Raw genomic sequence first — 14501 nt, 5'->3', positions numbered from 1 at the left:
TGGTTTGATATCTTTGTTTGTTTGGTTTAAGTTCCAGAAAACAGTCCAGCTCTTCCCAAAAATGAGGCTACAGAAGTTATTTTGCAATTTAAAAAAAAAAAAAAAGTCTGGCAACACTATCTTCAGAAGATTATGCCTTGCAGAAAGGACATGCAGCTCAGCAAGCAGCTAGCTATTGTGTTAGAAATATGTTGTTTCTGTAAAATTCTACCCATCTTAAATGCATCCCAGAAAAATCTCGGGTTTGCATAAATGCAATACCCACTTCTTTCCAGTTTAACAGCTCCAGAATTAGCAAACTCTGTTTGCAATGAGATCATGCTTTGGCTCAAGACAGACCAGGCTATGTCTGCTTTCTGAGCTGGGGCCATACCCCAGAGCATAGTTTCCCATGTGATTAACTGTGCAGCCTTAGCATCATTCTAAAATATACACACACACAAGTTTACAGTCAACAAACCAGGGCTGGGTAACCCATAAGTCCCAAGTGTGAGATTCTGACACTTTAAAAGTTACATGGAAGTGGTCCATCCTTTCTTGCTCCAACTTTGTAAGTAACACTGGTGGGATGTCATGAACACAAACACAAAAATGGCAATGGTATGCAATCTTGTAAATGGTGGGTAAAAGGAAAATAAAACCATGGCAATATACAGATGTAAGAACACTTCCTTGATCCACATAGTTCTGTTTATGTGCTCTGCCAATTAGAAATTTGAAGTCACCTTTATTCATCTCAGATATATATAAAAATATCTGGTTTCTGACAGGTTAGATTGCTACACTGAATGAAAATATGTCTATTGCATATCACTTCTGATTTAATTGGGCTGATAATCATCTTGGTAGGACCACAGATCTTATTCACTTTTGTTTCTTCTGCTTCTGGGGAAAAAGCTGAGGCTGAAGTGAAATAATTAAATTAGTAAGGCAAGTTCTGAGTAGAACTGGCAGATATACTAGCATGATACACTATTAAGTGCAAATTGAAATTCTGAATATGAACAGCTGCAGGCAGTTCTAACACGTCTCTCAGCATTTGATCAACTCAAGCTTTCTTGCACTGGAGCTCACACATTCAAGCACTATCCACCACCAAAACAAAAATAAATTTAAAAAAAAAACAAAAAAGAGACATTTTCAGATGATCTATGCACTATTCTACAGTATTTGAAAGATGACACGATACTTTACCCATGGACTTCTTAGGAATATAAAGATGATTTCCTTTAGACAAAGAGGGTAACTCTGACCTACTGTCACCTTACTTCTTACAGACTAGCAAGAGGTAAATTTCTCCCAATTCTTTCTGTTCTGCTCCTAGACTCAAACTATTAATAAAGCAGTAGCCACATGCCACACTTTTGCCTCAGCATAGCCCTGCATAGGCATCCTACCATCTGATGTCCAGGTCCAGCTTAGCAGTACTCCTTGGATCTTCAATATAGAGGAAATGAAGCAAGAAAAAACAAAGGGAAGAGATGCACTTTACAGGCACAGAAAGGGTTAGAAATGCAGGGTGAACGGCAGCAAACACCCTTGGACAGCATGGAAACCTCATTAAGTCCAGTAATTTACATAACCTGGATTTAATAGAATCTACACTGCAGTCAGGTTTCTCTCAAGTCCCTATTTCAGTCAAGATAAGAAGACATGCGAGTTTAAAAACCCCACATTTAGAAAACTTATTTACTTTTTGTGAAAGATGGCATAAGAAAAAAAGCTCTAAGAAAAGTGCTCTGGCTACGTTTTTATCAAGCCTTTAAGCTTCAGTTATTTGAAGATTTTATGAAATAAATTGCTCAGTTCAAGCTACTGCTACATTCTGAAAAGAATACAGATGAGAAGCCCGTATGAGACTACCTGATGGGTATGACTACCTCATGCAGATAAGAATACCTGAATGGTTTTGGTTAAGAATGATTACGTCAATCTTCTATTTATTTAGGAATGCATTTTGTACTCAAATGCAGGTATTGTAAAAGAGGAGTCCTATTAAATATTACCCTCTTCAGATCATGCAGTTTTTAAGAGCTGCTTATGTGGCTGGTGTCTTGCTGCTACCACACCGTCTCTGGAGTCCTCAAGGCTGCTCACCAGACAACCTGCCACTTGCAACCAGGCTGTCACCAGGAGTTGGAGAAACCTCTGAGGTATGGGAACAGCGTGAAGCTGTTTTGAGGAAAGCTAGTTCAGAAGCAGCTGCTTAACTTCATATTGCCACATCATATTGCTCTGGCCAGGTTAGACCCTCATGGGTATTTAAAACCACAAAGCAGCACAACTGGCTATGGACGCAACGTAACTAGCCATCGTGACAGCAATGCTTAATGATACTTTTATTAATGATATGCTGAAAGCTGCTCCTATAACAGTCTCTGACCTACCTTATGCACACTATACAAATTAAGTACCAAATATGAGAGTGATACAACTCAGTATGTCTGTTCTTGAAGAAGCACAAAACCAAGCTTCCCTTATGCTATGCCAGTGGGAAAGCCACACAGCTCCTGAATGACCTCTTCCCATTTTCACCCTCTTCCCACCTGATCAAGTGGATGATCCTGCTTTTCAAAACTGCTGTTCTGATTGTCTTCTCTCCTTTACAGCAAACAGGAAAAGAGACAGTTAAACTAACTTTTTGGACATTAATTCTCAGGTATGATGCTGTTCAGGGTGGAGAAAGAATCAATGACAAGTAAGCTGATGAAACAGAAAAGCACTCTCTTCCCACTAAATAATGATCACCGTTCTTACTGTCTTCCTATAAATAATAAGGGGACAAAGAGAAAAAAAGGAAAGTTTATTGCTTACTGCTGAGATAAAGGAGCTCTACTGACCTGGTATCACTACGAATGTGTCACCCCGTAGGTTTGTTTAGAAGCCCAGGGAAATGTATCTCATTCACCTCCTCAGCTGAGAGCTGCCTTCTCCACTCTACTAGTAAGCATGAAAGCAAGTGAAATATTCTATCTGAATGCACTTGAAAGACTTGACAGAGAGTTATGTTCAGAACCAGGTACATCAAATGTTAGATCACTGCTGACAAAACATTTTATATTTAGTTCTCAAATTTAGAAAGCACTACTCCTTCACTTAGAGGAATCTGGGAAAACAAAAATGGAGCAGTCTGGGCATATTCAAGTGAAACAAAACTATTTTCTCCTATATTTGTCTGCACGATAGAAAAGCATATAAATCAAAATCTGCACAGTTGCTTTGAATTATGACCATGAATGTAACTTTCTGAAGGTTACCAAAAACAATATCATAAAAAATGAATTAAAAAAGGGCAAGAACAGTGGACAGGCAAACAGATACAGGTAACATTTTCAAAATTTATTATTTATATAATTAAAACTGTTACTACAAGTATTTGCTATTTATCTGTGTATCTCAAAGCCTTGCAACAGCTTGTCACTGAAGAAACAAACCCATGGAAGTTGCAGAAACAGCATCAGGAGACATCCTGACTCTAGAACTTTTAAGACTTAATTTTTCCAAAGTATGACAATTCAAAAAGCTCTGTGTATGCATATGTGTATCCATCTTCAAACTACTGCACTGTCTATATATTTAATTGAGGGAACATCTCCAATTTATAGTGGCAGAGCATCTTCATGGTGTATTGCGTTCACTGAGTTGGCTTGCAGGTGCACTCAATACATGCTTGAAGAATGCTGAATAAAGCCCAAAGTTAGGAAAGCCAACAAAGGGCTCCAGACTTCTTTTTAGAAGTTTCCTAGGGGATGATGGTTGATTCCCGTATTACTGCTTATTTTGTGCATCACTGATGCATCATGTGTAACAATGCAGAGTTAAGATGCAGAATTTGGATTATCTCTTTGAACTTGTTTAGGATCACCACAGTACACAGATACGTTTAAGTAATCCTCCAGATTGTGAATGCAATTTGAAGCCATGACCCAGGACAAGCAGTTAGCCCTCTTGCTATACTGCCTGAAGCAAACCTGCAAAACTTCCTGTAGCAACCACCTTTCTCTTTTCATTACCAAGTTTAACTTTTACATCTGAAGAGTGGGACACTGTGGAGGAAAACAGTGGAGGAAAAGTTCACTAATAGAGATGCAAATTCACTTACAGATTTCATCACGTTAACGACATTTTCACATTTACTTTCCAAGAACATCCACTTTAGGATTTCACTCGCACAAATGTATGTAGTTTCACAGCTTTGCTACAGCAGAACAGGGTAACAGAAGGCCAAAAAACTGCAATGGAATGAAATCCTGTCTTTTTTTACCCACATTTTTTTAAATCTCTGGGAATAAAAGGCTATCATGGGGGCAAGGTGCTATTCTCTAGAGTATTTTAAAATATTAGTTTTATTCTCAGATGGGCTACAACCAAGCTACTGTTGCAGTAGACATACTGAACTTCATGCTTTCAGCAAGCTTTTGGTGTATTATACAAAGGAGAAGATGACTTTCAGAAAGATTTCCCATGGCTAAGACCCCCAAAGTTGCACATACCTAGAAGAAGGATAAATGGATGTCAAGGGAACAGAGACTACATTCCAGACTCTACAGTGGATTTACAGGCATTTTCATTCTGAATGGGAAAAAAACCACAAACCAAAACACCAACAAACAACCCAACCCTAAAAGGCTCTTCTGTGCAAAAATTCCCCTCTTGTATATCTGTTTTGTGCAGAGAAATTCCTGACTTCATCATCATCATCTGAATTTAATCCCCACCACCACCTTCCAGAATTTGAAGTGTATCCATATTCCAGGGGCAAACTGCTAAACCAGCCTGTCACCTCCCTCTAGTTTCGCAAACTGCTGTTTTGAAGCAGAGGGTCTGTGAAACTACTACATGAAGAAGTTGTTGGTAACTGCTGCTTTTATCAAAGGAGGGAAAAACCAAAACAAATTCAGAAAGTGCAGGAGCCTGAACGATAGCAAGTAATAAAAGGGGAACACTGACATGAGCAGGTGAGAAAAAGCAAAATGAGTAATTGGATGGAATGGGGATATTTAGGAAGTATGCTACATGTGCTACAACTTTAGGACTTTTACACCGATATTGATCACTGTTTCTGAAAAGTCACAGCCAGTGAGGAGGACCTTGTAAAGCTGGAAAAAAGCAAGTAAATTATAAAATAGAATTAGACTGATCCCAGTCATTGCAACTAAATGCATCCTTAGTATGACTGCACTGGGATATCTGACTAAGAAAAAACACAAACATGAATAGGGGAATTCTGGAATTAAAATTGTTTTATTGGTTGTGGCACCAAGGTTCTGTGTTTGTAAATATATCATATACTATTAAACAAGGTCTATGTTTTAATATACAATATTCTAACATTAAAAAAAAAGTATTTTCTCCCCTAAACCAAACTGAGAGAGGTAGAGAGTAGGTTCCTTCCTCAAATGTTACTGAAGAGCAACTAGACAGTAAATCTGCACAGCAATGTTTTTTCTACTCTTATATACAGATTGAGTTTTAGGCCTAAACACATGACAATTTGGGTTTTAGGCTAAACCAAACTTTCTGAAGATTACCTTGTAAGAGCAGGAGTAGCCATGACAGCTTGCACTCCAATAGCCATAGGAATACCTCCACAACGGATACTTCCCAGCTCTTGTGCCAGTGCAATGTTATAGGAGAAGTCCAAGCCCATGCCACCATATTCTGAGGAAGAAACAAATACATGACACTGATGTTGTAGAGTGGCATAAGCAACAAGAAAAAAAATAAAATATTGCTACTGCAAGGACTTGCCAACTGCAATTTCATTGCTAATTTTTAAATATTTGACAGTTATCAGCTTTCTTTTCTGAAAAGTGATGCCACACTATTCTTTACAAAACCCGAATTCAAAATTACACCTGCTCTAATTACCCATGCGCACATCAGGTCACCTCTGGATATCCTAAGTAGCATCATTGCTTTTACTGGAAAAAGTGACATGCTGCTGAAAACAACATCAGAAGGCAAAGTTATTCTTTCTTAATGGCAAGGTCATATGAACAAATCACCACAGGGTAAGAAGTGCTTTTATTTCTCCACGATAACGCCTGACACCTGCTCTCACCCCCCTGTACACTGAAGCAGAGCTCATCTTTCTTACACGCAGCAGCCAAATCAGCATACAGCAAGACCATGTGCAGGTCATGTCCCTATGTTAAGTTACAGCTGTAGCTCAAAATCCACCCAAGTGCAATACTGAACACGCACATTTCATATCCTGGCACCTGGTTGGTGCAGTCATTAAAGCATTTTGCATTAGCAGGACACCGATGACCCAGGGTGCTGGCTGGGCACCAGCACAGGCCATTCCTCCCCCCCACATTCCAATCTGCAAATTCAATTAAAGAGGATATTATTCTTCACCTCCTCCCCATGTCCAGCACTGATAAACCCACCATATAGCAAAACACAGAAAAGGGCTACATTGCTATGATGGATGAGGTAATTCTTAGCTGTATTAGAGTTTATAACCCAAAGGAAATACAGTGGGAAAGAGAAGGTTACAGCTTGACGTCATTAGTTGACTGAGAAGCTTTGATTAGATAACGTTCTCCAACTATTTTGGTTTTGTTTATTTTTACTCATTTGAAGAACAACTAAGAAAATTTCAAATAAACAGATACAATCCCCCACTCCTCACACATACAATAAGGGGCAGACGACCCTCTTCCATTTTCACTTGCTGACACCAAACTCTATCTGAGCTCACCCCTCTGTTGGCCTGCTTTGAAGTTTTAAAAAAACACCATTAATCAAAAATCAAAACACCACAGTGCATATAAAAACAGGGCTTTGTGTGCTATCACCTGGTTCCTAAACCCACAGAAACTATCTTTGCATCTTTTTTCTGCAGAAAGAAAGGAAAACACAAATGGAAAAAACTAAGCATGAAGTTCAGTTTTCAAGTAACATTTCTCCTTCAGTCATCCTGAATAGTCTGGATTGTCAAAATTTTAAAAATAGCTACTTTTCCAAACTTTTACCTGAAAATAAATAAAGTTTCTTAAAAATATAAACAGAATTAAAATTCTTACTGGGAGCTTAAGCAGTGCAGCAAAACAACAGTAATATGCTAATGTGTTTAGTATAATATATAATCCAATTCTCTTGCCTTTACAAAGCCCCCATCAATAAATAAATGTTCTGAGGAACAGTAAGGAATGTATGAGCATGCAAAGGCAAGGCTATTTAAAGATGTGTGGTATGACAGAGTTTTTGCTAATTTTATATGAATCTATAGCAGGGTTATAATAGATAACCTCAGTTTTGGCACTGCACAAATGCTTTCCATTTGATTTTATTTTTTTTAAATCAGTCAATCATTTTATTGCCAAACTACCGTTATTACTAATTTTGTCTTTCGTTTTGTCTACCAAGCAGTTAAATTCCTGTCTTAATCTCACAAATCAAAACCTTAGTTTCTTGATTTACCCAAAGCAACTTCACAGGAGGAATGCTATGCATAAAACTGACAGAAAGAAGGACCATTTTATGCAAGTGTACAGCTTACATACATTCTTTGTTCATACGACAATTCATCATATATTACTATATAACAGACTTGCCTTGCTCTCACTTGAGATTAGTTACTAAATGCTACACTTTAAAAACAAAATGCTTCAGAAGGTCAGCTCTCAAAGTGATGACACTGAAGGAATTTCCTACTAAATGGAGAAAACGATAAGAACGAAGCCTCAGAAGCTGAGAAGCTGGAGGAGGGAAGCCCTACCAGGCAAAGAGATGACGCATTCTCCGAAGACTTTATAATCTGGGGATAGATAATGCAAGAGACAACCACAGATGCAGATAGGCAGGAAGGGCAGAAGCAAATGGTAAAAACTTAATCAGATAACACCTAACTTTTAATCAGTTCTATTCCAGGAGCCAAGGAGAAAGAGTTTCATGAAAAAAAGTGAGTGGTTTGACAGACAATTATAGATAACCCCTCCTTTGAACCCAAAGTACTTGATTGAGACAGGTACACTTGTCAGTGCAGGTACATCCCCAAGTAACCTGGGTAACTTATGCCATGGCTAAAGACACTGCACTGAGACGCGCTGCCAGCAGTGTCACACACAACAGCAGGCAGCGCTGGCTCCGAGCACCGATGCAACTTTCTTCTTTCCCTAGCACACGGTGGCAGCCTGTCTTTCATAGCCCTGCTGCTGGCACTCCAGCCAGCTATTTTGGGGCTGGTCTGAGCACATCACCCTGTGTGCCACAGGACTCAGCTCTTAAACTGAGACAAAACCACCAGGCCATTCTTATATCCACCTGCTGCAGCAATCATGGTGAATGTTTTATGGAATGAATTTTCAGTTTTTATTTGGAATAAGACTTAATCTTTTTGGAGTAATTCTTATTTGCAATAAGTGAATAAGCTAGTGGTAGAAGGGTCATGTTTGCCAGTCTCATCAACAAACACCTCCTCCTGGAAGTATCTGTACGATGATGTAGTGTTAATAGGTCAATTTAATTTTCATTCAAAAAGCAAACACCATGCCTTTTAGGTGAAAATTCCATAATGAAAGGAACCAAATCAATTTCAGATTTAACTGCTTTTTTGGTTTGTTTTTTTTTTTTTTTAAAAAGAATAACAAGCTAAACAAGCTATATGTTATACACATGTAAAACATTTCTAGAGAAAATATTTCATTTAACTTTAAAATGAGATGAGTGACCTTCAGAAAACTGTTTGGCTACATTTCCATTTTTAATTTGCAAGAAATATTAAAACAAAGCAAAGCAAAACTAGGCAGAAAGTCTAATGCACTAATGTTTTTATAATTCAAAACGAGTAGAAAAAGGCAACTCCATATATTGAAATTGTTACTGTTTTGCTGACAATAGCACAACTTCCAGCTCTTCAACAGTTTAATGTGATATCTTATCCATTGTTTGATTTCAGGTTCTTTTACTAAGAAATTAAATTATAAAGCCCAAAGCAAGAACACATGAACATGCAAATAAAGATTCTGCACTGCAGACCATGGGCAGGACCCACGCTGGAATCAGGAAAAGTGTGAGGAGGAAGAAGCAGCACAGAGGGGGTGCTATGGTCTGACTGCAACCCCTCACCCACCTGCTACACTCGGGTGGGGGGAAGGGAGATGACTCAGGAATGAAGGACTGAGCTGAGCCTGGGAAGAAGGGGGAGAGGATGGGGGGAACATATCATTTTAATTTACCTTTGTTTCTCACTACACAAATCTATTTTAATTGACATCAAATCAAATTAATTTCCTCCAAGCCAAGTCTGCTTTGCCGATGACGGTAACTGGCAAGCAGTCTCCCTGACTATCTCGATCACCGAGCCTTGCCACTGTATCTTCTCCCCTGTACTGTTGAAGAGGGAAAGTGAGTGAGCAGCTGGGCGGGTGTCTGGCTGCTGGCCAAGGTGAATCCAACACACCATGGCCAGTATATTAACCTATTTTTCTTTTAAATTGGCTCTGTGCTTTTCTACTAATCACCATGACCACATTATTTTAACACCACTCCCCCTCCCCCCAAAGAAAAACCTCACGCTCATTATTTTATGTAGACCAGCTTATTTCTACATGTCAATTTTGTGACACTGACAGTGAAGTGGGAGTCTAAGAGAAAACCCCAAGTTTTAAAAAACACCATTTTTAAAGGATGCAGATGTACATTCTACTAAATCTGATAATTTAGGGTATCAGGACTTTTGTATCTGAATATAGGCAGACAAGCAAAGATGATGTCTAAAAGTACAAATAAAAGAGCAAGACCATCTGATCTTCAGCTGCAACATGTCAAAACAGAAACACTGAGATCAGCTGGGAAAACAAAGGCAAAGAATTTCTATAAAAAAGGACATATGAAGGCAAAGGAGAAGCTGAGGTCTTTCATATAATTGTCTCATTTTTGTGAAGACCAACACGTTTCTTGTCACTTGTTCAGCTACAGGCTTGAAACAGGCTTGAAGCCTCTAGTTCAAATTTTCTAAGAGTTTAGAAGTCTCTCTGTTTGGAATTTGCTTCTGAACCCCATCTAATAGCTGTCAGTGAAAATGACAACATCCGTGGTGAAAAGGGTCTGTAAGTGAGTTGAAGCAAGGTGAAACAGGGGGTCTTCGGAGTGTTTTAAGAATGTGAGTGAGCCTGGAAAAAGTAATGGTGAAAACACAATACAGCCCTATCAGTAATTTAATTTTAAATGCTTATATAATTTATCTTGTTTGTTTACATAGTTTCCAAAGGTCACATAAAGTGTATCTACACCAAAGGAAATCATGCAGTATTATTTCTACTATTGGCACCTAACTCAGCGCAAGAAAAAACAAATGTGTGCTCTTATTTCTAGTGACTAGAATAAGACAAATAAAACATTAATCAACTCCCATTTTGAAGATAGGGCTGAGACACTCCTACATCTGACACTATGATGACAGACCTAATTGCCAGTTTTCATCATAGTCTACAATTCTAAATCAATAGAAGCAAAATTTAAGTGTTCAAACCTTACTCACCTGTCATAAATATAGTTCAAGAATTTCAACTCCAGAGGACCACAAAGAGCCCTGAAGTTACATAATTGCAATAGTCATCAGATAGGACAGTACAGAAATCCTACTGTAGTTCATTTCATCTTCTTTACATAAAAGGAATTTAAAGAATTACCAAAGGTACTCTCCGTGTTGTGCAATTTCCCACAAACCCATTCTGAAAAGTTGAGGCTGATAAAGCTCAGAGAACACCTCTTGCCTTCTTGGTTATTTGTTTCTTGCTGGATGCAGTGGAAAAACCTGTCATTTCACGTAGCAGAAACACCGTGAGTCCACTTCGGTCTTGCTGAGATGAACACACATATATTTTTTGGCTATTACCCCTGCATCAATTCACAAAAAAACCCCAAACAAAACAAAAAAGGAAACAAATAAAAACCTTGTACCAGATACAGAGTTCCCCTTAACAGATTACCTCAGTCAGGCGGATCAAACTCCCTCAGTTTGACTGAATGTTTGTCCCAAACCAGGGAAAATTACAGTACTTTATAATTTTATTTGGTTGATCCTACAAAGATCACAACCATATACAGTACTTGATCTCTCACAGATACTCACTAGTTCATCCAAAAAATCCAAGGCAGATAAAGACCTCTTCTGCTAACCAAAGTTTTGCTTATAATATCACTCTTGTAATACAGTATTCTTTGGAAAAGGAAAAATATGGATTGGCTGCTCATTCCTTTTCAAACATGTACAGTTAGCAGCTCAAGTACCATCCCTGAGCAATTAACAGTGCAAATTGTGTGTTCCCACAATAGTCATTGCTATAGAAGTCATCACCACTGCCACTTCAGAAACTCAATTTACTGAGATAAGTAAGGTGATCAGATCTGTCTAGCACCGTTTTAGATTAAGACAGAGCTGCACTGGAAAACACAGGAGAAACTTCTCCCACAGTGTAATGATAAAAAACACCCTATAAAAACAACACAAAATGCCAAGTAGGAACTCAGCAGTGCCTGCCACTGAGCAGATAAATAAATGCACTACACAGACCTGACCCTAGCTGGAGGCAGTGTGGACACATTTAAAGAGGATTCAAAGCTGTATAGGACACTGCTTTAGAAAACCAGAGCAATATATTCTAAATCACTGGTTGACAACAGCTGCACTTGTTACCCTCCAACTTCCAAAAACCTCCCTCAAAAATTTGTAAGCTTTCTTTATTTTCTAAATGGTTATGAAGTGTCACCAAGTGCCATCTGAGTCAGCAATTGCACCTCCATAAATCTTCAAACTCAAAAGGATATCAGACCTCTTCAAAAAAATCACACAACACCCCAAAGTTGTGCACAAGCAATGTTACAGGGAAGGAAAAGCTCAGCTGCCCAGTACAACAGAATAAAATGTCCATATGACAACACACAAAGCATCAACAATGCAAAAAGACGCAATAGACAGAAAAAAAGAAAGAAAAAAGAAAATCCGAGATTGCACATAGTCCCAAGCACCAGCTATTGCATCAGCTTCAACTCAGAGAAAAACTTTATGCAATCACTGGTCACAGATTCCTCAGCCATCTTCTGCCTACTTTTAAACTGAGGTTATTTTTCCCTCTCAGCTCTGACCGAGTATCAATTCCCCAGAATCCCAGTTAAACCATCCTACAACTTTATTTTTTTAAGGTTAAAAAGTACAGATCTCAATTATTATAAGTTTGAAAATGTCAGTCAAACTAAATGCCACAGCCTGAAGAAAACAACAAAAAAACCCCCCACACCTGGAAAAATGAAGTTAAGAAGTGTATAGCCTGTATATCACACCTCCTGAGCTTCAAAGGCAAAGCCATGCTACTTCTCATGGGATTTCTCTTTGGAGTCATAAACAAACCACAGCCTAGGTTTCAAGAATATCACCTCTGCAACCTCTTCACTGCTTCAGGTCAGTCAATCAGCAACAACTGCCAACCTCCTTACATACACTGAACACATACGTTTCTGTAACATGTTGCACGTTCACCTGGTTTAAGCTTTGCTTTTGGATGCTTGGTTTAATTCTCTGAGTCAGGCTTACCCAGCAGGGAATACTACTTCTCTCCAGCTTGAAGGTTGCCACCCTTCTGACGAACAGGCAAACATTGCATCAACATCCTTCAGCACCGTGTGTGTCCCCTGCAGTCCGACTGACACCACTGTGAATCAGCCCTCACAGGCACCGAAATCCGCCTTCAGGCTCCATGCAGCATCTGTCAGCCACATGTAATATGTACTCCTTCTCTGAAGAAAATGACTGCACAGCTGCTCAACTAGCTTCTTTTAAACATGTTTATTCATTTTGAACAAGTAATAAATCAATTAATCTCACACCCGTACAAGAAGGAAGCCAGTACATCATTTTTATGTGCTGCTGGTTCTCCTATTCAGGACTCTATCTCTCACGTGAACTACCACAAACTACTACAAAAAAGTTCATGTTTCTCTGCATCATGGCACATTTTCCTCCAACAGGATCTGAAGTGTGAATACACAAATAGGTATTATAAGGAATCTACAGTAATGTATGGACATTCAACAGGTAAAGAAAATGGGAATAGACTTATCAATGGGTAACAGAGAGAGAAAGCCCAAAGAACACGTTCCAGTTTAAGCACAACAGAGAGAACAGATGAGTAACATGACTAAATACAAGTACGTTCGTTTCTAAGGATTTTTTAAAAGCTGGGTGTAGAGGGGTCAAGATCTGAAATCAGAAGAAATTGTACTTGGTTTTGTAGCAAACCTTATGAGCAAAAAGCAGACGAATTACTTTCATTTCTTAAAGGCATCAGGATATATAGTCAATATTCAAAAGATCCAGAGCTCATTCTGTCTCTTCTGAATTTCACATAAATAAACAATTAAACTGAAAAGCCATACTATGTGATTCAGGGATTAAACAGATTTATTACATTTGCTATTTATTAAAATTTCTACACTAGAGGTTTAATACAAAGGCTGACTATTTATCACCTGAAAGCTGTATTTACCTTTCTTTCCTACAAGCTCTTTTATTCCAGTCCAAACTGATAAATAGCTTTTTGGGAATCCATATTTGTCTGACATGGAAAACTTTAGCCACTTAGCTCAAGATGTCAGACCCAAAGGCATAAATTTTCTTAGATCAAAAGTTCCAAAACTTGCAATCTCCAAATGGAGTTATAAACTGAGAATTAACATTGCGGGCATGGGGGAAGAAATTTAACAAATGCTAGTTTTGAATAAATTCCAGAAAAAAAGTTTCAGAATGTGTGCAGTGACAAATTAAATAAACTTTAGACATGCTCTGGAGCTAGCTTGGCTAGCACAGGGGTTTTAGTTCACTAGCACTGAACTCCGAACAGAAGCACACTGCAGGAGGCTTCCACAGGAATTTCTGATCAGCATAGGCTTATAAGACTAAATGATTTTCCAGTGGCTAACACCCTAAGTCCTTGAGAAGCTGAGCCAGATACTGAAAAAAACCATACCATGCCATCCCAGAATACCTGTCACATTGCAGACCAACCTATTCTTCACTCTGTCACAGTGAACAGATTATTAAAGATGCACCTATCAACTAATGCTGCAGCCAGCAGCACACCCCTCTGTCATTAGGTAATTTCCTTGTTTATAAGTATTAACAGGCAAAATTCTCTTCAGCTGGCAATGTCTGCCTTTGCAGGGGTGATGCAGCCATCAGCATGGGCAGGGCTGGGACTGCCAGTATTTGTTTATGAAATCTGGTTGGTTTTGAAAACACTTTGAGTTAGCAAAAGCAAAGCCATAAAAAAACATCTCTATTTCTAAGCAATAGAGTGGTTAGCTGTTTAAGACAAACCCCAAATTTTCAGCTTTTCAGGAAGGGTCATGAGTTTGATCTCAGACTAAGGAAAAAAAGTCAAATAGAAATGCAAAAATTTGAATATTTTTATGACCTCAAATTGCATTCTTTTGTCAGTTTGGTTTTGTTTTGTTTTTCATAAGACATACAATGGAAATTTCACAATAAAAAA

General features: G+C 38.5%; 1 protein-coding gene and 1 long non-coding RNA gene across 3 annotated transcripts in view; one reads left to right on the top strand and one right to left on the bottom strand.

Moving 5' to 3' along the window:
- Nucleotides 1-14501, bottom strand: part of LOC141928116 (putative acyl-CoA dehydrogenase 6) — a 96406-nt gene that overhangs the window by 31254 nt on the left and 50651 nt on the right. For both annotated transcript variants that reach the window (XR_012624666.1, XM_074835800.1), the window contains exon 3: nt 5532-5661. Coding sequence is in view for 1 of the 2 variants with exons in the window: in XM_074835800.1 (XP_074691901.1) it covers nt 5532-5661 (130 nt within the window). In the remaining variant the exon portion in view is untranslated. The remainder of the gene's footprint in view (nt 1-5531; nt 5662-14501) is intronic.
- On the top strand, nt 2073-13383 carry LOC141928148 (uncharacterized). Its single transcript, XR_012624674.1, has 2 exons — nt 2073-2153; nt 8909-13383. It is a non-coding gene; the product is annotated as an uncharacterized LOC141928148 (long non-coding RNA).

Source organism: Strix aluco, chromosome 1 (assembly GCF_031877795.1).
Source record: "Strix aluco isolate bStrAlu1 chromosome 1, bStrAlu1.hap1, whole genome shotgun sequence".
NCBI classification, from domain to species: Eukaryota; Metazoa; Chordata; class Aves; order Strigiformes; family Strigidae; genus Strix; species Strix aluco.
The sequence above is the reverse complement of the archived record's forward strand: the minus strand, read 5'-3'. Positions and strand labels throughout refer to the sequence as shown.